The sequence below is a fragment of the Maylandia zebra genome, unplaced genomic scaffold (assembly GCF_041146795.1).
Source record: "Maylandia zebra isolate NMK-2024a unplaced genomic scaffold, Mzebra_GT3a scaffold02, whole genome shotgun sequence".
In the NCBI taxonomy this organism is placed as follows: Eukaryota; Metazoa; Chordata; class Actinopteri; order Cichliformes; family Cichlidae; genus Maylandia; species Maylandia zebra.
The window spans coordinates 3,265,816-3,285,303 of NW_027490032.1; the positions used below are offsets into that span (position 1 = coordinate 3,265,816).

General features: G+C 46.3%; 2 protein-coding genes and 1 long non-coding RNA gene across 4 annotated transcripts; all 3 read right to left on the reverse strand.

Annotated features, from left to right (window-relative positions):
* LOC143415678 (uncharacterized) lies at window positions 1-7,477 on the reverse strand. Of its 2 annotated transcripts, XR_013096111.1 has the most exons (4): window positions 7,413-7,477; window positions 6,985-7,276; window positions 835-1,048; window positions 1-596 (listed from the first exon to the last, which is right to left on the reverse strand). It is a non-coding gene; the product is annotated as an uncharacterized LOC143415678 (long non-coding RNA). The 2 variants fall into 2 exon arrangements; XR_013096110.1 differs by having other exon boundaries at window positions 1-1,048.
* Window positions 7,478-8,516: 1,039 nt separating this feature from the next.
* Window positions 8,517-15,102, reverse strand: LOC143415692 (E3 ubiquitin-protein ligase TRIM35-like). The gene is made up of 2 exons (XM_076881068.1): window positions 15,097-15,102; window positions 8,517-10,260 (listed from the first exon to the last, which is right to left on the reverse strand). Exon 2 carries the CDS (start codon window positions 10,245-10,247, stop codon window positions 8,856-8,858), a length of 1,392 nt encoding a protein of 463 aa, XP_076737183.1. The 5' UTR covers window positions 10,248-10,260; window positions 15,097-15,102; the 3' UTR covers window positions 8,517-8,855.
* A 147-nt stretch (window positions 15,103-15,249) lies between these two features.
* LOC143415633 (coxsackievirus and adenovirus receptor-like) lies at window positions 15,250-18,954 on the reverse strand. Its single transcript, XM_076880945.1, has 3 exons — window positions 18,850-18,954; window positions 15,715-16,068; window positions 15,250-15,476 (listed from the first exon to the last, which is right to left on the reverse strand). The coding sequence occupies exons 1-3, from the start codon at window positions 18,914-18,916 to the stop codon at window positions 15,250-15,252; spliced, it is 648 nt and encodes a 215-aa protein (XP_076737060.1). The 5' UTR covers window positions 18,917-18,954.
* Between the last annotated feature and the right edge of the window lie 534 nt (window positions 18,955-19,488).

Consider the following 19,488-nt stretch of genomic DNA (forward strand, 5'->3'; position numbering starts at 1 on the left):
GGCAAAAAAGTATTTAGTCAGCCACCGATTGTGCAAGTTCCCCCACCTAAAATGATGACAGAGGTCAGTAATTTGCACCAGAGGTACACTTCAACTGTGAGAGACAGAATGTGAAATAAAAAATCCATGAATTCACATGGTAGGATTTGTAAAGAATTTGCATGCATCTTAATTTAGACATAATTTGTCATATATCTTATTTGCTATGACAATGTTTTTCTATTTAATTACTTTAAATTTTTGCACCTCCAAAGTTAAGGTTCGAACACAGAACAGATTATTTCAGTATTGGATGTTATTACCTAAAAACCCAATGGCTGTTTCTGTTCAGTGATAACATTGATAAATGAAACAGCAGGACGACAATCACAGACCAGCTGGAAAAAGCCATTTAAGATTTCAAATAGGCTGCATTTCAGCTGGACGCTGGTATGAATCCTGACTCTGTTGTTGTTTATGTTTTCTGTATATCAAAAATCCAACGACAGCAACAAGAAGAACAGCAGAAAGACTCAGACCGACGATCAGTCTAACAGGTCCAGCCTCCTTCCCTCCAGCCTCCTTCCCTCCATCCTCTGTGTGTCCTCCTGTCTGACCTGCAGGTGAGAAACAGGTGTGAGGTGTCAGCTGTCAGGTAGGTGATGAGTGAAGAACAGAACAGAATCCATTTCCTCTTCAAACTGCTGTCAGACATTATCTACTGCACTCTGATCACATCACTCAGACCAGCTGCTTTCTACAAAGTCTCATCAACAACATCTTTAGAAACAAACATCAACAACCAGGAAACAGCTTCACCTCTGATCACACACACACTCAACTCTACTCACTCACCTGGAGGATCAACAACACTCAGGTTGATGATGCTGATAGAGGTGTTCTTAATGATGGTGGCTGTGAACTCTTTGGACGACACGACACTCGTATGTTCCAGTGTCATTAATTGTCACATTGTTCATAATAAAAGACACGTCTCCATCCTTCATCTGTCTGTCCTGCAGATCCACGCGGTTCTTAAAAGATGGATGCTGGTCTTCAAGTAAAGACCCTTCATCACGGTACAAAAGAACAAAGAGGTTGAAGGCCAAATTACAAGTGTTCACTTCTACAGCAGCCGATTAAGGTGAGCAACATTTATTACTGTCGTACCTTTCAGTCATTTAAATAATTTAGAGTAAATGTAATTTAGAATTTTTATAAACCAAAGATCAGATCAAAAATCAGTCGGCAAATGAAAACAATCGGTAGTTACAGCCTGATGTGTAGTAAAACTGGGCCACCTCCTTCAAGTTCAGCAGTAACACAACACACGCCTGTAAAAATCTCATCAATAAAAGTTTGCTAGAGGAGTTAAACATTTATGTCTTTAAAATGTTTCAGCATTTTTAATCCAGGTCACTACAGTGACTTTGATTCATGTTTATGATGCAAAATTCCAGTTTCTTAGAGCAGCAGAGTTGCCATGCAATGACAAAATGGCAAATTATCACCATCAGTGTTAATTTAAGCCTGCTGTAACATTCATCAGATAACATGTACGTGTTTCCTAAATCATCAGCATGCAGGTCAACTCGGGTTGAGCTGCTCGGTGATATCAGATGGAAGATAGTTGCTTGTGATGTCACAGAAACACATTGATTATAACTTTCTTAAAACATTTGTTATAATATTTTGCGTTATTATCTGGAGATAATATCGACATCTATGCATTCACATGAACTGGAAAGATTGCAAAGTAAACAAACGTGAACAAGTAAACTACTGATGTAAAAAAAACAGTTAATCTGGAACACCAACAAAGACAGCTGAGATAAAAAAGTGGACATGCAGCCTGCACAACAGAGAAAGGATGCAGGACTAGATTAGAATAGACTAGAAAGGATGCACTCACTACAGATGAAGAGTTTTTGAAGTAACTCTGGAGTAAAGATTTAGAATTTGCCGACTGTAATATCACATATTCCCTGTATCATACGTAGTATAAATTGGGAGGCATAAGAAAACAGAAATCAGTTAAAAGCAATCTAAAATGAGCTTGTAACGGTGGACCCAAGAAATACCAGCCGGAGCGACTTTGACAATGCAGAACTTTTTATTAAACTCGGGGTTGTACGTGGACACATATACTCCCGCGCTCTCTTTCTCTGCTGTCACCTCCGTCTCCGTCTGTCACTGCCAACATATAAAGAGACACAATCACTGTCAGATCCCAGCACACCTGTTCACCCCGCCCCTGCGCCGCCCCGGGAGCTCACTGCGTCACCCCTCCTCTGCAGCTGGCCAAGGACCACACCCACGCCACACATCCCCACCGCCCGACTGAGGCCGGGGCCCATCCGGCCGAACCTACTCCCCCCCCCCGCGAGCGAGAGAGGAAATCGGCCACGACCATCTGCGCGCCCGGCCTATGGATCACCTTGAACTTAAAGGGCTGCATGGCCAGATACCACCGAGTGATCCGGGCGTTGGCATCCTTCATGCGGTGGAGCCACTGCAGCGGGGCGTGGTCCGAGCAGAGGGTGAACGGGCGGCCCAGGAGGTAGTAGCGAAGGGAGTCGACCGCCCACCGGATTGCCAGGCACTCCTTCTCTACGGTGCTGTACCGTGACTCGCGGTCCGTGAGCTTCCGGCTGATGTAAACGACCGGCCGGTCAACTCCCCCCACCTGCTGGGACAAAACGGCCCCCAGCCCTCTGCTCGAGGCGTCAGTCTGCAGACAAAAAGGGAGGGAGAAGTTAGGTGTGAACAGCAGCGGCTCTCCACAGAGAGCCCGCTTCACCTGCACAAACGCCGCCTGGCACCGCTCCGTCCACTGGACCAGATCTGGGGCACCCTTGCGGGTGAGATCAGTCAGGGGGCTGGTCAGGTCCGCGAACCCTGGGACGAACCGCCGGTAATAGCCGGCCAGCCCCAGAAACCGTCTCACCTCTTTTTTCGTCTTGGGACGCGGGCAGGATGCAATCGCCGCCGTCTTCTCCACTTGAGGTCGCACCTGCCCGCTCCCCAAGTGGTACCCCAAATACTGTACCTCCCTCCGTCCAACCGCACACTTCTTCGGGTTGGCCGTGAGCCCCGCCTGCCTCAGGGACTCCAGCACCGCGGCCACACACCGCACATGCCCCGCCCACGTGTCACTGTAAATGATGACGTCGTCTAGGTAGGCGGCAGCATAGGCAGCGTGGGGCCGCAGCACCCGGTCCATGAGGCGCTGAAAAGTGGCAGGGGCGCCGAACAAGCCGAACGGAAGCGTCACGAATTGGTACAACCCATACGGAGTGGAGAAGGCCGTCTTTTCCCGGGACTCTGTAGACAAGGGAATCTGCCAGTAGCCCTTGGTTAAATCCAGAGTTGTAAAAAAGCGAGCGGTGCCCAACCGGTCCAGGAGCTCGTCGACCCGGGGCATGGGATAAGCATCAAAACGTGACACCTCATTCACTCTGCGATAATCGACACAGAACCGTATAGACCCATCCTTCTTTACTACAAGGACGATGGGGCTACACCAAGCACTGTGTGATTCTTCTATTACTCCCAGCCTCAGCATTTCCTTCAATTCCCGGAAAACAATTTGCCTTCTATGTTCCGGCAGCCTGTAGGGCCGTGAACGCACCGTCACGCCAGGCCGCGTCTCAAAATGGTGCTCTATGAGAGAAGTACGGCCGGGCAAGGGGGAGAACACGTCGGCAAAGCGCTGTTGCAATGCAGCAACATCCGCCCTCTGGGCCTGTGTGAGATGGTCACTGCAATGGAGGGAGGCGGGGATGCTAGACTTTGGCGCCTCCGGCCCCAACTCATCTCTCCCTCTTACCAAGCTCACTAGAGAAGCGGTCTCCGCCTCCCTCCAGGCTTTGAGGAGGTTGAGGTGGTAAATCTGCGTGGCCCCGCCCCTGTCCGACCGTACCACTTCATAATCAACGTCCCCCACTCGCTGTGTGACCACGAAGGGTCCTTGCCACTTGGCGAGTAATTTAGAGCTGGAAGAAGGAAGTAACACAAGCACCTTATCTCCCGGTGAAAATTGCCTGAGTCTAGCCCCTCTGTCATACAGGCGTCGCTGCCGCTGCTGGGCCTGGAGCAAATTCTCCCGTGAGAGCCTCCCCAGTGTGTGCAGCTTTGCTCGCAGGTCCAGCACGTACTGAATTTCACTTTTCGCAGGGCTCGGACCTTCCTCCCAGTTTTCCTTAATCAGGTCGAGCACCCCCCGCGGCTTCCTGCCGTATAACAGCTCGAAGGGAGAAAATCCCGTGGAGGCCTGGGGCACCTCCCGCACTGCAAACAACAGAGGGTCTAACCAGCGATCCTAATTGCGTTCATCCTCGCGAATGAACTTACGAATCATGGATTTTAAAGTCTTATTCAGCCTCTCCACCAACCCATCAGTCTGAGGGTGGTAGACGCTGGTCCGAATAGATTTAATACCCAGTAATTCGTACAGTTCCCGCAATGTGCGCGACATGAACGACGTGCCCTGGTCAGTCAGTATTTCTTTCGGAATACCGACTCGGGAGATGACCTGAAACAGTGCCTGCGCCACGCTCTTCGCTGAAATGGTGCGTAGCGGCACTGCTTCCGGGTACCGCGTTGCGTAGTCCACCAGGACCAGCACAAAGCGATAGCCGCGTGCACTCCGGTGCAATGGCCCGATGAGATCCATGCCAATACGCTCAAACGGGATCTCCATCAGCGGTAATGGGCGCAACGGAGCCTTTGGCACGGCCGGCTGGTTAACCAGCTGGCATTCGGGGCACGACGCACACCAGCGGCGCACGTCGGCCCAAATGCCCGGCCAATAGAATCGGGCCATTATGCGCTCCAGAGTTTTCTCGCCACCCAAGTGCCCTGCCATGGGGTTCGAATGAGCCGCCTGGAAAATCATTTCCCGGCGGCTTTGCGGCACCAATAACTGTGTGCGGATTTCATTAGTGTGAGTGTCACGGCTCACTCTATAAAGCCGATCGTTCCGCAATTGGAAATGAGGGTACGTTCGCGCAGCGTCGGGGCGCACCGAGCGACCATCAATATCCATCACTTGGTCATAGGCTGAGCGTAGGGTGTCGTCCCGAGACTGCTCTAGTGGAAAATCTTCTGTGGGGTACACAACGGGAGGCAGCGGGGCTTCCGTGGAAGTCCCCGCCTCCTCCTCCCCCCCAGAGTCAGCGTCGGTCGACCCCGCGTCACCGCCGAGCTCCGCGCAAACGTCACACGAATTTACAGACCGCGATCGCATCCCCGCGTACTGCCCCAGTAAGCTGTGGAACCCCGGCCAATTCGTACCCAAAATAAGGGGATGCGACAGGCGCGGGCTAACCGCCGCCTTCACTCTATGCGTTTTGCCCCTGAATTTCAGCAACAGTGACACTACTGGGTACTTGTGAATATCCCCGTGCACACATTTAACCTCCACCCAGTCAGCCTCCAACAATGCCCCGGGGCGAACCAAACTTTGGTGGACCAGAGTCTGCGTGCAGCCCGTGTCCACCAAAGCATGGCGAATACCCCCTTGACACCTTACCGGCACGCGGTACGTCACTCCTGGACCGGGGGCGGGCGCTGGAGCGCCGGCAACGCGGAACACCTGCCCCACCTCCATGAGCGGACAGTCTCGGCGCAGGTGCCCCGGCTGCCCACGCTTCCAACAGTCCGGCCCCGGCGTCTGTGCGGCTCCCCGTGGCTCCGGGGCAACCTCGGCGGCCACCGGGGTTCCGGCGGGAAGCAGCGGCCGGAACGGGTTCCTGGGGCTCCACCCTGCTGCCTGCTCCGTTCCCGCAGGGCCGCCGCCCCTCCTCTGCGACGCCGCCGCCGGTGGCCTGGGCGGCGGAACACGGGCGCCCCGCCGCGGCTCCTCACGGCCCGGTACCGGGTCGGCCGCCAGATGGTCCTCTGCCAGCGTCACCGCCGCCGTCAAATCCGCCGGGCGGTGGCAGCGAACCCAACGAGCCGTCGCCTCGGGCAGGCCTCCCACGAACTGCTCGAGGACGACCATGTTCAGCATCCGCGTCTCCCCAGCCGAGGGGCCCGGTCGCAGCCACCTTGCTGCCGCATCCTCCAGCTGCCGAGCCCAGGCAAACGGCCGCTCCCCCCCCGACATCCTGCTGGCCCGGAACTGACGGCGGTAATCCTCTGGGGAGAGCCCCAAACGATCCAGCACCGCCCGGCACACGTCCTCGAACACCCCCCGCGAGCCGGGGGGCAGGCTCAGCGCCGCCGTCTGGGCCTCACCCGACAGAAGCGGCAGCAGCCGGGCGGCCCACTCCTCCTCCGGCCAACGACAGGCCACCGCCGTGGCCTGGAAAGCCTCGATGAAAACCAGCGGGTCCTCCCCATCCCGCATCCGGTGCAACGTCACCGACAGCGGAGGGGCGGGAGCCGGCGCAGCCGCATTCCCCAGCAGCTGCCCCAGAGCCGCGGTCTGCTGCTCCGATTGCAGGCGAAGCAACGCCAACTGTTGGTCCTGCGTGGCCGCCTGACGAGCCGCCATCGCCGCCATGTCCACCATCATCTGGCCCAAGATCTGCAGCGGCTGGGCGGGCGGCGGCACCGCCGGGGGAGCAGGGGGAGCCGGCAGGGGACCGGACATCACTCCTGGGTTTCGGCACCAGTGTAACGGTGGACCCAAGAAATACCAGCCGGAGCGACTTTGACAATGCAGAACTTTTTATTAAACTCGGGGTTGTACGTGGACACATATACTCCCGCGCTCTCTTTCTCTGCTGTCACCTCCGTCTCCGTCTGTCACTGCCAACATATAAAGAGACACAATCACTGTCAGATCCCAGCACACCTGTTCACCCCGCCCCTGCGCCGCCCCGGGAGCTCACTGCGTCACCCCTCCTCTGCAGCTGGCCAAGGACCACACCCACGCCACAGAGCTGATGGGAAGTGGTTAAAAATGTGGCACACTTAAACTTTAATAGTCAAACATCAACTGAATTACAAACAAAACACCTTAAATTAAAATAGAATGTAAAAAAATTCAGATGTCACCTCCAGAAGCAGCTGAACAGAGGACCAGGAGAAACAGGAAAATCCATGGAAGTGGCAAAAATGTGGCAGCATTCATTTATACATTACATTTAGTTCCACCAATATCAGACTGAATGCTGGAATAAGTTTCCACTCTGAACCAAACTTTACTTCTGTCGTCTGGGGGAAAGGAAAGTACCTGTCCCTTTGCTTGGTTTGATTCATCATTGGTCCCAACCCTTCTGGGTTTTTTTTCTCTTGCAAGTATCTATGTTCCTCTACAACATTGTAGCCACAGCCGCCCTCGGGCGCACTGACAGAGGCGATCAAAAAAAGAAGGGAAAAGAAAAAAGAAGTTAGCAGGATCCACCAACCCCCACTCATCTCCCGTCATATTGCTGCCAACAGTCCAGCTTCCCACCAAAGGAGTAGATTGCAGCTCATCTTACCTTGGCTCTGATGAAGGCTGCTGTTCAGAAGGCGATCCTGGTGCAGCTGGGCAGGAATGTCTGCGAGGACAGCTCTGTTTATGTAAGTCCTCGCCTTTGTTCATGCCCAGGATGGGATGGGTGGAGGCATCTCAGATCACAGATCTCAAATCATCATCAGACGTCAGTGTAATCACAGTTAAAGTGGGATTTGGCAGATTTCCAACCCTTACCCGTATTATGAAAAGTTTAACCTGCCGAGCACTGTGACGACCTGAGCGGCAGCATTCTGTCGCTCTGAAGATGCTTCAGTGATAAGTCAGCGACGATTCCTGGAGCAGGGGTGCATTCCTTTTACTCGTGCTAAAGTGAGCAGTAGCACTGTGTGCATAAACCCTGCTTTTCACCTGCTGTATGTGTAATATATATGTGTGGTATTTATTGAACTTAAAGCGAAGAATATGGAACAAATCATCTGTCAGCCTGGCTGTGGCACAACAGACACTGTGCTACAAATACCAGTTTGTGCCTCTTTATGAGGTTCATGAGTCCTACAGCTTTGGTTTCACTATTGCAACTAAAGTTAAAAGTCGAACTGCAGTGTGAACTAACCAAGAACTGCAATCGTGGCTGCTTAGGAGCTCTTAGCCAGCATAAAGCCAATGTAAAGGGAGAATCTGCCAAATCATAAAATTATTACAAACTGGTAGTTGTCGTTCTGTTAACAGCTGCACTGCAAACAAATCAGTCAAATCAGAGCCTGATGTTCCACTCCTTGTAACTCGTGTAGTTTTGATGCCAAGCAACAACACGTACAGTCATACAGTGCGGTGCAAAACTCTTGAGCCTCCTCTCACTTCATAATTGTCATCTTCCAAACAGCATTTTTGTAATTTTTTAAAGTGCTCTTGAGTGACATTTATAGGCTTTCTAAAGGTTTTTCAGTTTTTTCTTTGGACATTAGCAGATTTTTCACTTTTTTCCAGTCCCATCCATGTATCCAGCTATTTTCATAAGATCCAACATAAAACATAAAATCCTTTATGTTCCAGGGATAAAGAGATTAAACGTAGAAGACTGTGAAGACAACATTTCCAAATACAAATGTGAAATATATGATTTTATTAGCTGAGCTTTGTACATTTCCAGACTGGTATTTATGAAGGTACAAGTAACTTCAACAAGTAATGGAATCTGAATGTGCAGTATTATAATTACTGTGAAGTGGAGTTGCAGCTGGAATTGGCTGTCAGTGGCAGGGCTGAAGTAGCTACCCTGGACAGTCACCTGCCCCCTACTGTGTACCATTCCCTCACTGCTTTACTCTGTTCAGGACAGGTCATGACAACGATCACCCAAGAAACCCCTCCCTAGTAAACCCTCAGACAGAACCAGCAGGACAACAGCTGCACTTTAACAGATTCAATTCACTGACAGGAAACAAGATTAGAAATAAAATCATCCTTAACTCATCTGCTCCACTGACACTGACACCTTCAACGGCAACACCTTCACTTTACCATTAGTGTAAATGTATGGAATTATTTTATGAGTGAAAGTGTTATTGAAGGTGTGTATGTGTGTGTTAGTGTCAGGATCATAGAACAACAGCTTTCGATTGTTCCAGTCAAGATTCACGCTGATTTTCTGGAACTTCTTCTGAACTGAGAGAGGAGTTTTTGGAGCCAATGGTGAGACTGCGTAGTATTTATCTAATATGTGCCGTATTCCCCATAATCCAGACAGTTTATCTCCCTTCCTCTCATCAGATTCTGCTAACAGACCCAGTACCCACCCTGTACTGTCTCCAATTTCCATATTCCAGCTGTGAGTCCCTGAGGTAAAGCCCACGGAGCCCAGGATAGAGATGTAATAATCAAACCTCTCTGGATTATCAGGAAACTGCTGCCTCTCTTCTCGTCGTCTCACACTGGTCAGATCTTTAGACAGGATGAGTTGTGGATGAGCAGTGTTTGGGTCCAGAATGAGAGGAGTGTAGGAGACCATGTCGTTCATGTTGTTCCAGATGTTGAAGGTCAGGTTGCCCAGGTGTTTGGCCTGGTCTATCAGAGCTCCTGAGGGCAGCTGTGGATCATCCAGCAGTGAACAGCGCTGGACTCTTTCCACTGCAGCCTTGTAGTTGTGCAGTAATGAAACATCTTCAGCTCTCAGCTCCTCCTCTGTGGCTCTGACTGTGTCTGAAAGAGCTGCTATCTCTCTGCTCAGAGCCTCCATCTTCTCCTTCATCATCCCACTCTTCTGCTCCTCTTCCTCCCTCAGTGCAGCCAGCCTGGCCTCCTCTTCCTCTGCTAGAAACTGGTGAAGCTTCTTAAACTGCTCCTTAATCTGCCTCTCTGTGTGTCGGGTCTGGACCTTAATGTGTTTTGCTGTTTGATCAAACTTCACTTGAACGTCTTCACAAATCTTTAACTTCTTCTTTAAGGCCTCCAGATTTTCCTGTAGTTCCTCCTTGTGTTGTTGTGCAGCCTCATCGATGGGTCTGAATCTATGGTTGGTGTGTTTGTCTGAAGCACAGCAGACAACGCACACTGGCTGCTGATGGTCCAGACAGAAGAGTTTGAATTTTTCAGAGTGCAGACTGCAGAGAGCCTCTGGAGCTCTCTGATCTCTGTCCTGTAAGAACAACTCACACAGGTTTTTTAAAGCCCGGTTTAAAGGAGGTTCTGGCCTTGAAGACCTTCTCTTACAAATTGGACACTCGTGTGTTGGTCTCTCTTTCCACCATCTCTTCAGACAGTCTTTACAGAAGCTGTGGCTACATGACAGAATAACAGGATCTGTAAAGACCTCCTGACACACTGGACAGCAAAGATCCTCCTCTGATCTGGAAGCCATTCTGTGAGTAAAGCTGAAAACAGCAGATAGGAAGTACAGTCAGTCCTGGCTCCTCTCCCGTCAACAGCTTCAAGCAGCAGTGTTGGAGTTTTCCGCTTTTCTGTCCTTTAGCTGGACTCACTCAGAGGAAGCTGATAGTGTTGTCTGAACTCAGTTTGATCATCTGTGTGTCTTTACTAAGACGAATAGCCTGTTTCCTGGTTAGAGTCGGTTAAGGGCTGTGGAGAAAAATGTTGTTTCACTTGTAACTCAGGTGTTTCATTCCAGACTTTAAATGTCATCCTGCAAGTAGCTAAAACTATGTAAACTAGTTTTTTACAGCTTTTGCTTCACCCATAAACAAGGTTCAAGGATTCAACACATTCGCATCACATGTCAACATGAGGTGGAACAAAATTGTGTACACATGGTCCCGGAGTGAAAAGAAACAAAAATAATGACGAAAAAGATTTTTTTAAGTAATAAATAAATAGTTGGGTTTTTTTTTTTTTGAACAAACAGAAATGACAAGTAATAAAACAATACAATAAATAATACTATAAGTAAGTGTAACAACCTGAGTACCAGTATGGAGTATGGGTTTAGAGTGTAGGTATAAATATAGGTGTAAAGAAATACTTTAGCAGCAAAGGGCACGATGACCTGCATTGATAAAGTGATAATAAGTGTCAATAATGGTTAAGGTGCTACAATATCAGTTCTTGTCCATTTATGCATTGAGAAGTGGTGGGTTTGCATGTGATGCTCCTCAGCCTCCTGCCTGAGGGGAGCGGGATAAAGAGTGTGTGTGCTGGGTGAGTGGGGTCCTTCATGATACAGGCGGCCCTCTTCCTGCATCTGGAGCTATATATGTGACTGTTGGGAGGCTGCCTCCGACAACTCTCTGAGCAGCCTTCACCACCCTGTAGAGCTTTCCTCTCTGCCACGGTGCAGTTTCCGTGCCACGCGTTGATGCCAGAGCACAGAACACTCTCCACCGCACAGCTGTAAAAGGAGATGAGGACTGAGCTCTCATTTCCTGCACGCTTCAACCTCCTCAGGAAGTAACTTTACTGATCAGGCTGAAAGTGTTATTTTTCCAGGTGAGGCTGCTATCCAGGTACGTACTCAGGTACTTCTAGCTGGGTACTACTTTGACTACAAATCCTCCGATTGTGTGTGTGTGTCTTCCCCTCCTGAAGTCCACAATCATCTCCTTTGTGTTCTTCTCATTTAAACAGAGATCGTTTTGGTTGCACCAGTCCTCCAAGAGTTCCACTTCCTTCCTGAAGCCAGTCTCATCATTGTTTGTGATGCAACCAACCACAGCTGTGACGTCCACAAACTTTACAATATGACAGCCTGGATGGTTGGGCGAGCAGTCACATGTAAGCAGCGTAAACAGGAGGGGACTTAGCTCACAGCCCTGAGGGGAGCCAGTGCTGAGGACTCTGGAAGATGAGGAGACATTGTGGATCCTCACAGACTGCAGTTTGTAGTCAGGAAGTCCAGGACTCAGTTACAAAGAGAGGAGCTCAGTCCCAGGGTTAGTAATTTGTCAACAAGTTAGTTGTATTTAAAGGGTCCTCAAAGTGGGCGTAGAAGCGGTTGAGAGTCTCAGGCAGAGAAGGGTCCTGGGGCATTGTACATCCCTGGTTTTGTAGTCAGTGTTGCACTTGATACCCCTCCACATACTGTGGGTCCTGGGAAGAAAGATGACCGTGAGTCTTCCGTGCGTATATGGCTTTGGCTCTTGTTACACCTGCAGTCAGTTCTCTGCTAACCAGAGTCTCTGTGCATCACCAGACCTGAAGGTGGCGTCCCCGGCTTCAGCAGGGCACGGACTCCTGCATTCAGCCAGGGTTTCTGGTTTGGATAGCACATCACAGACTTGATGGTGGTAACATCCTCCACACACTTACTAATGTAGCCTAGGACAGCAGACTCCTCCAAATCCAGCTTCTCCTTATACACCGCAGCATCCCTGAAGACACCACATAGACAAGTTTTTTATGAGAACGTGCAACTAAGAAGTGGCCCTACAACGGCAACTGCCAGGGCTGGCAGTCATTAATAGGTTATTATGAAAGGGTGAGTTTTGAGTTTAGACTTAAAAGAGAGAGGGAAGTGATATTTTCTTATATCAAGAGGAAGGGAGTTCCAAAGTCCTGCACCCCATGGTGGCTAAATGAGGGGACGGGATGGAAAAAGAAAGAGAGGACGAGGATCTAAAACTCTGAGAAGTAATGGTGATCTGAACCATATCAGCGTGGTATGAAGGGATGATGAATAGCATTAAATGTATACAAGAGTATGTTGAAATTGATGTGATATCTGACTGGAAGTAAATGGAGCTGCTGCAGTACAGGGGTGACGTGGTGAATAGAAGGCGTCCTGGTGATAATACAGGCAGCAGAGTTGTGGGCACGTTGAAGTTCATAGATGGACTTTTGACTAAGACAAAAAAGAAGAGATTTGCAGTAATTGATCCGGAAGGTGACCATGCCAACCATGCGATCGGAAAGTCTTTGAAGAAATGATTCAAGCCATACCTTGGATATCAAATGAGCCCTATCAGTCCTACCCAGGTAGTAGACAATAGTTTGGGTTTACTCTAAAGGACAATTCATACTACAGGATGGGAAAACTTTAATTTGCTTCTATTGGCACTCAGTTAAGGGAGCACCAATTTAAGTATTTTCATTAGCTTCTTATTTTATTGTATTTTTTATTTTCTTTTTAAAAAGCACTATTACTGTGCAAACTTTGTTTACTGCAATTGATTGTGCAATTGTGAGTGTTTAGGAGTTTTACTGAGACAAATTGGTCCTTAATTGTTCACTTAAGCCCCTTGTGTGAAATCAAAACCTTCTGAACCTAGCTTCAGTAAATGTCTGGGGTCTCTATTTGAATTGATATTGTACTGGTCCTGAGTAGAGGCACTACACAGTCAAGACTTTTAATCTGTTGATTCACGTTGCAAACACACTTTCTCCATTTTTTTCTGTTTCCAGACAAGAGTTTGATCCCTTATTGTGATTTCTCTGAACACTATTTTCCACATGAGCTCTTATAGATGTACTGTTTCATGTTAATGTACAGAAAATGACATTTTCCACTTTTAAACAGTGAAACTTCATAGTCCGGGTTGAAAGGCTTGGCTGGAGACCAGAATCAATAGTTTGAGTCTTAAATGTGTGTAACAAGCTGTCTGAAAGTAGGTGACAAGCGGGGAGTTCACACACAAAGTTTACTTAAATATAAAATAATGTATTACGTGCACATGGAGGACCATGGGGGAATCCGCAGCCAGTGAAACAATTAAACAGCATATGAGTGATCATATACTGTACATAGAAAGAGCAGAGGCCATACTAGCAGAGGTCAGAGAGGGCCTTGACATAAAGAAAAGATCTGTAACTGGTTGGGATGCTGGTGGAGTAGTTAGCGATGGTTAAAATGTCAGTTGGGGTCTTTTTGTTTGTGCTTCCTCACGTGTTCATCTTCGGCCCACAGTTCACACGTATGCATGTTAGGTTAACTGGTGATTCTAAATTACATATGTATGTAGTGGAAGTGTGTAGTCAAAAGGATTTTGACTACAAAGCATAATACATTTACTCTGAGCTCAGAGTGGCCTTTCAGTAGATCACAGCAGGTTCCACTCCTGTCAGCTAACTGGAAGCTGAGGTTACATTTCTCACTGACTCACAAAAAATGCACGGGAGTAGATTAAAGAATGAATAATTCTCAGTTCCTGCTACAATAAAACGCATGAGATCAAACACATTGGTCTTTTTTAATGTTTAAAAAAATGTGTGAATGTCTTCTTTTAATGGCAGTTTGTTTGATAAGAGCTGTCAGGTGTCATGTTCAAGTTTGACCTCGTGGTGGCAGTGTTGCTTCTCTGTTTTAATGGCTGCACCCAGCCTGCAGAAAATCACGATAACAAAATTGTCAAAGTGCTTGAGTGTTTTCTAAGCTTCAATGCTTTAATGATCAAATATAGATGTACCACAAAAAAATTAAAATAAAACAATTTTATAATAATTCAAAAACCTTCAGAGATTAATATGTGCAGCTTTCACTGTTTTCAAATCAGGAATGTGATTCATAAAATCCATAATATTTCTATACAATTTTTTTCTTTTTATGTTACAACTCAATTCAGCATGAAAGCTGCATGAAAATGTAATTTCATGTTTTGATTAAACAGAAAAAAAATCAACTAAATCTGATTCTTTGCTCCAGTTTTGTTAAGTCTGCTAGTAAGATTTTATTTGAATGCATCAATTGACACATATGTGTGTCTGTGTAGCAGACAGCACTTTTATTTTAGATAAGACTTTACTGATATAATGCACTTAAAGGGAATAAGGGGTGATTTCTGAGAATAAATCACAAATTTTCAGGAAGCAAATTGCAAAAAAATGTTGAGAGTCAAGAAATAAATGTTAATTTAGACAAAAATAATTTTAGGGATGAGAAACTCATCAAAATAGTCAGTGATATGATCATGATGATATCTCTCTTTATAGCTGATATAAAAACTGTCAGCAATCATCTATTTTAAAGGTTTACAGTAAACATAGATATACTCTTTGCTGTGAAAATGATTAAAACTCAAAAACATTAGTGGGGCAAAAATTGTCAGTTCAGCAAATATGAACCATATCTCCTACAGACATTCTTATTTTATTGGATCTTAATTTAAACTGTCACATATCTTAGTTACTATGGCAATAGTATTCTTTTTAATTACTTTGGATTTTTGCCATTCTGAATCACATTGCCATCTTTTTTCTTGTTGATTTGTTTGTTTTTTAAACCATCACAGATCACCATAATCATAAGAATTGAAAGACGCTACCAGATCCATTTTCTCCAAAGTTAAGGTTGAAACAGAGCAGACTATTTGAGTATTGGATGGTATTACACAAAAAACCCCAATATCCATCTATATTCACTCATAACATGGAAAAGCAGCAGGAGACTCAGAGACCAGCTGGAAAAATTTAAGATTTCAAACAGGCTGCATTTCAACTGGAGGCTGGTATGGATCCTGACTCTGCTGTTTATGTTTTCTGTAGATGAGAAAAACAACAACAGCAGCAACAAGAAGCACAGCAGAAACTAACAGACAAACTATCAGTCCAACAGATCCAGCCTCCTTCCCTCCATCCTCCTTCCCTCCAGCCTCCTTCCCTCCATCCTCCTTCCCTCCATCCTCTGTGTCTCCTCCTGTCTGACCTGCAGGTGAGAAACAGGTGTGAGGTGTCAGCTGTCAGGTAGGTGATGAGTGAAGAACAGAACAGAATCCATTTCCTCTTCAAACTGCTGTCAGACATTATCTACTGCACTCTGATCACATCACTCAGACCAGCTGCTTTCTACAAAGTCTCATCAACAACATCTTTACAAACAAACATCAACAACCAGGAAGCAGCTTCACCTCTGATCACACACACCCTCAACTCTGCTCACTCACCTGGAGGATCAACAACTCTCACGTCCATGATACAGATAGGCTTGTTGTTAATGAGTCTCTTCTTGGGGCTGGGTTCTCTCTGGACGACATGACACTCGTATGTTCCAGCATCATTAACCGTCACATTCTTCAGAATCAAAGACACGTCTCCATCCTTCATCTGTCTGTCCTGCAGATCCACCCGGTTCATAAAAGATGGATGCTGCTCTTCAAGTACAGACCCCTCATCTCTGTACAAAAGGACATACTCATCCAAGTCAGCTCTTCTCCACTCCACAACTATGGTGTTGTTGTTTGGAGCTCGACATGGCAGAGTGACATCCTGTCCAGACTCAGCTGTGATGTTTTTCTGTTCTGAAAGAGGAAACAACACAGAGCAGAGAGGTTAAAGGTCGAAGTACAACTGTTCACCTGAACAAGGTGGAAACAACAAAGAGTGGAGTTGCAGACTATGTTTTTCTCTGTTATCACTAATCATTTATTTTTAATTCTAACTTATTTGGGAGGCTTTCTCTTTAACGCATGAGATAGTTGATGGCACTGAGTGTGCCTATGGTGAGGTAATAAAGAGGAGGTGCCAGGACTCCAGACTGGAAATAAGTAGAAAGAGGAGAAAATGTGAATTGTTCATTGTGAGTGTCAGCATCAGGGCAAATGCTACCAATGCATTGCAGTGCAAAGGCACCCCGACCTCCTTGCATCAGCAGATCTGCTGATACTGTAGTCCTGTTGACAGTGAAGTATTCTCTTCTTGTTAAAGGACAACCTGTAGTTACTTTTTTTTTTAAATTATGTGCAAGAATTTTTGTTAGTTAGTTTGGAGAACATTTTTTAAAAAACCAAAAATGTCACACTTTGACAGCACAGGCTGAGAGTTTTGAAGGATGCTCAATCATCCAGGTAAGTAAATCCCAAAAGGTTGATTCTGTTCATCTATAAATGCTACGTCCAGATTAACAGAACAGAACCATCTTCGCATCAATGCCAGCAAGACGAAGGAGCTGGTGATTGACTTCAGCAAGGAGCCACCCCCTATTACACCTATTACACCAGTAAACATCCAGGGTTACAGAGGAGTACAAATAACTGGGTATTCACCTCAATAACAAACTGGACTGGTCTACAAGCACACATACATTTTACAAAAAGGGTCTAAGTCGTCTCCATCTGCTACGGCTGAGATCCTTTGGCGTGAACAGGACTCTCCTAAGGACATTTTAAAAAATGTCATTTTAGGACACTGTGGTGGCGTCTGCTATTTTCTATGCTGTGGTCTGCTGGAGTGGTGGAATGGCAGAGAGGGACGGGAGGAAACTCAAAAAACTGGTCAGGAGGGCCAGCTCTGTGCTGGACTGTCCGCTGAAGTCCATTGAGCAGGTTGGGGAGAGAGGATGTTGTGTAAGCTAACATCCATCATGGACAACACCTCCCACCCGCTGCATGAGACTGTACGAGCTCTGAGCAGCTCGTTCAGCAGGAGACTTTTACACCCACAGTGTAGGAAGGAGCGCTGCTGCAGGTCATTCTTACCAGCACCTGTCAGACTCTATAACACAGTTTAACACTGTTATCTTACTCATCACCTGTTTAATTGACGGATCCCATGTTTTTTTATTGCTGCTACTTATTTGCAGCTTGTTTGTACACTGTTTATTTCACCAGGAGCATCCATACACCCACCACACTTACATGTACAAATCTCTGTACATTTTTATCTGTGCATACGGTTGCTTATCTATATAAGACCACTTTGTGTCTTCCTTCTAAATGTCATATTCATCTTGCTATAAGAGCTGTGCGACGGCCAAATTTCTCATTCGTGGGATATTAAAGGTTTTCCAAAAGTTGATTCTGTTCATCTGGACGTAGCGTTTTGTGGGAGAAATGTTTCGTCACTCATCCAAGTGACTTCTTCAGTCTCAGCTGACTGCAGGTCAGATATTAAAGGTTTATTCTATTCTATGTCCAGCAGGGGGCGTTGCGCTCGTTTGCTATATATTTGTGATGCATGTTTTTCTGTAACCCCCCCCAAACACACACACACACAGACACACACACACACAGACACACACATAAATTTATGATAATCAATAAAGCAAAGGCCATAACTAATGCAAACTGTATCGTACAACTGAACAGATGGTCTGATAAACAACTGATAGCCCCTGTACTACACTGCGCAATAAAGGAATAATGAAGCTCCTTAAGATTAGGAGAACAGAACCGCCACGTACACAGTTTCTGTTCTCTCCACAGGAAGCATCATAACTAATCAATCCACTGATTCAATCATTTGTATTCTCTGATCAGCAAATGAATGAATGGACGTCAGTAACCTCCTGGCGGGTTATGTAGGTAAAATATGTCAAGTGCTCACTACCGCAGGTCATTCTTACCAGCAGCTGTCAGACTCTATAATACAGTTTAACATTCTTTTGGTCATCTTACTCACCAGCTTGTTTGTTTACTGTACATTTTATAAATAGCTCTATAGATTTTATACATTACCCTGTACATTTTACACATATCTCCGAACAATTTTCTAAAATTTTGCTTTACATATTCTGTACACTGTTACCTGTATATACGAACTCCAGTTGCTTATGTTTATAGGACCACCCTGTGTCTCCCTTTTATATTTTATTTTCCTTTGCTTTAAAGGCTCTGTAACACCGAAATTTCTCATCTGTGGGATTATAAAGGTTTTTTTTTCTATTCTATTCTATTCTTTTGGGTACAGGCTGAGCGGTAACTGTGATTCCCCCTGGGTACCTCAGAGGGTTGATGCAGAGCTTTCTATGACAATATCTACAAAAACTACAATTGTTGTTTTACATGCAACTGCACAGGTTAAATTTATACTGTAGAACATGAAGAAAAAGCTTTGTAGCTGTATACTGACCCCTGAAACTACAACACATCACACTGACGCAGACATCTTTGTCTCTGTGGTAAAAGCTGCACTTGACCAAGCACTTACATCCACACTGATGCCACAAGACCTCATGATGCCTTCACAGACATAAACAAACTTAATATGAAATATGAAAATAATTATTTGGGAAGTAATGTGTAAACGAGGCAGATACTGTTTATTTTTCTTACTAAGAACATGCTTCGGTCTATAAATCTCACCTGCAGTGACAAATGTGAAGACGCCGACAAACAGCAAAGCCAACGCAGTTACAGCAGGCATTTCCATGTTGTCCAGGTCTCCTGATCCAACACGTTGGTTGTCATAAACGTGGGCAGGTTGGTATTTTCTATGATAGAATAACAGAAATTGAGTTTCAAATCTGACTACATGAGACTAAATTTAAGGATTAAATAAAGCTGAACGATTTGTCTATAATATAGTCGCTCAAACTTGACGCTTCTGTATCAGTTCTCTTAAAGAAGTCACATTAGAGTGATGTTTGGTAGCATGGAGGAGGATCAGAACATGTGTCATCTTTGAAGAGCAGGACAGGTGCAGTTCTTGAATGATCTCCACAGAACAACACAAACATAACCTTTGGCTACACTCATCAGCCAAAGGACTTCAGCATGACGTCACTGTATAAAATGTATATTGTACTATGGAGGAGGCAGCATTTAGCTGTAGCCTCCATAAAGCCACAGCTGTTCTGGAGAACTTTGTCGACCTTTGATTGTCTTTAAGTTGTGTTGGAGCCACAGAGAGCAAATCTTTGTTCTTTATGAAGAACCAGTGAGACTGTTTGGACTTTCCTATGAAACATCAGTGCAGGAGTCTCTCAGTACATCTGTTTACAG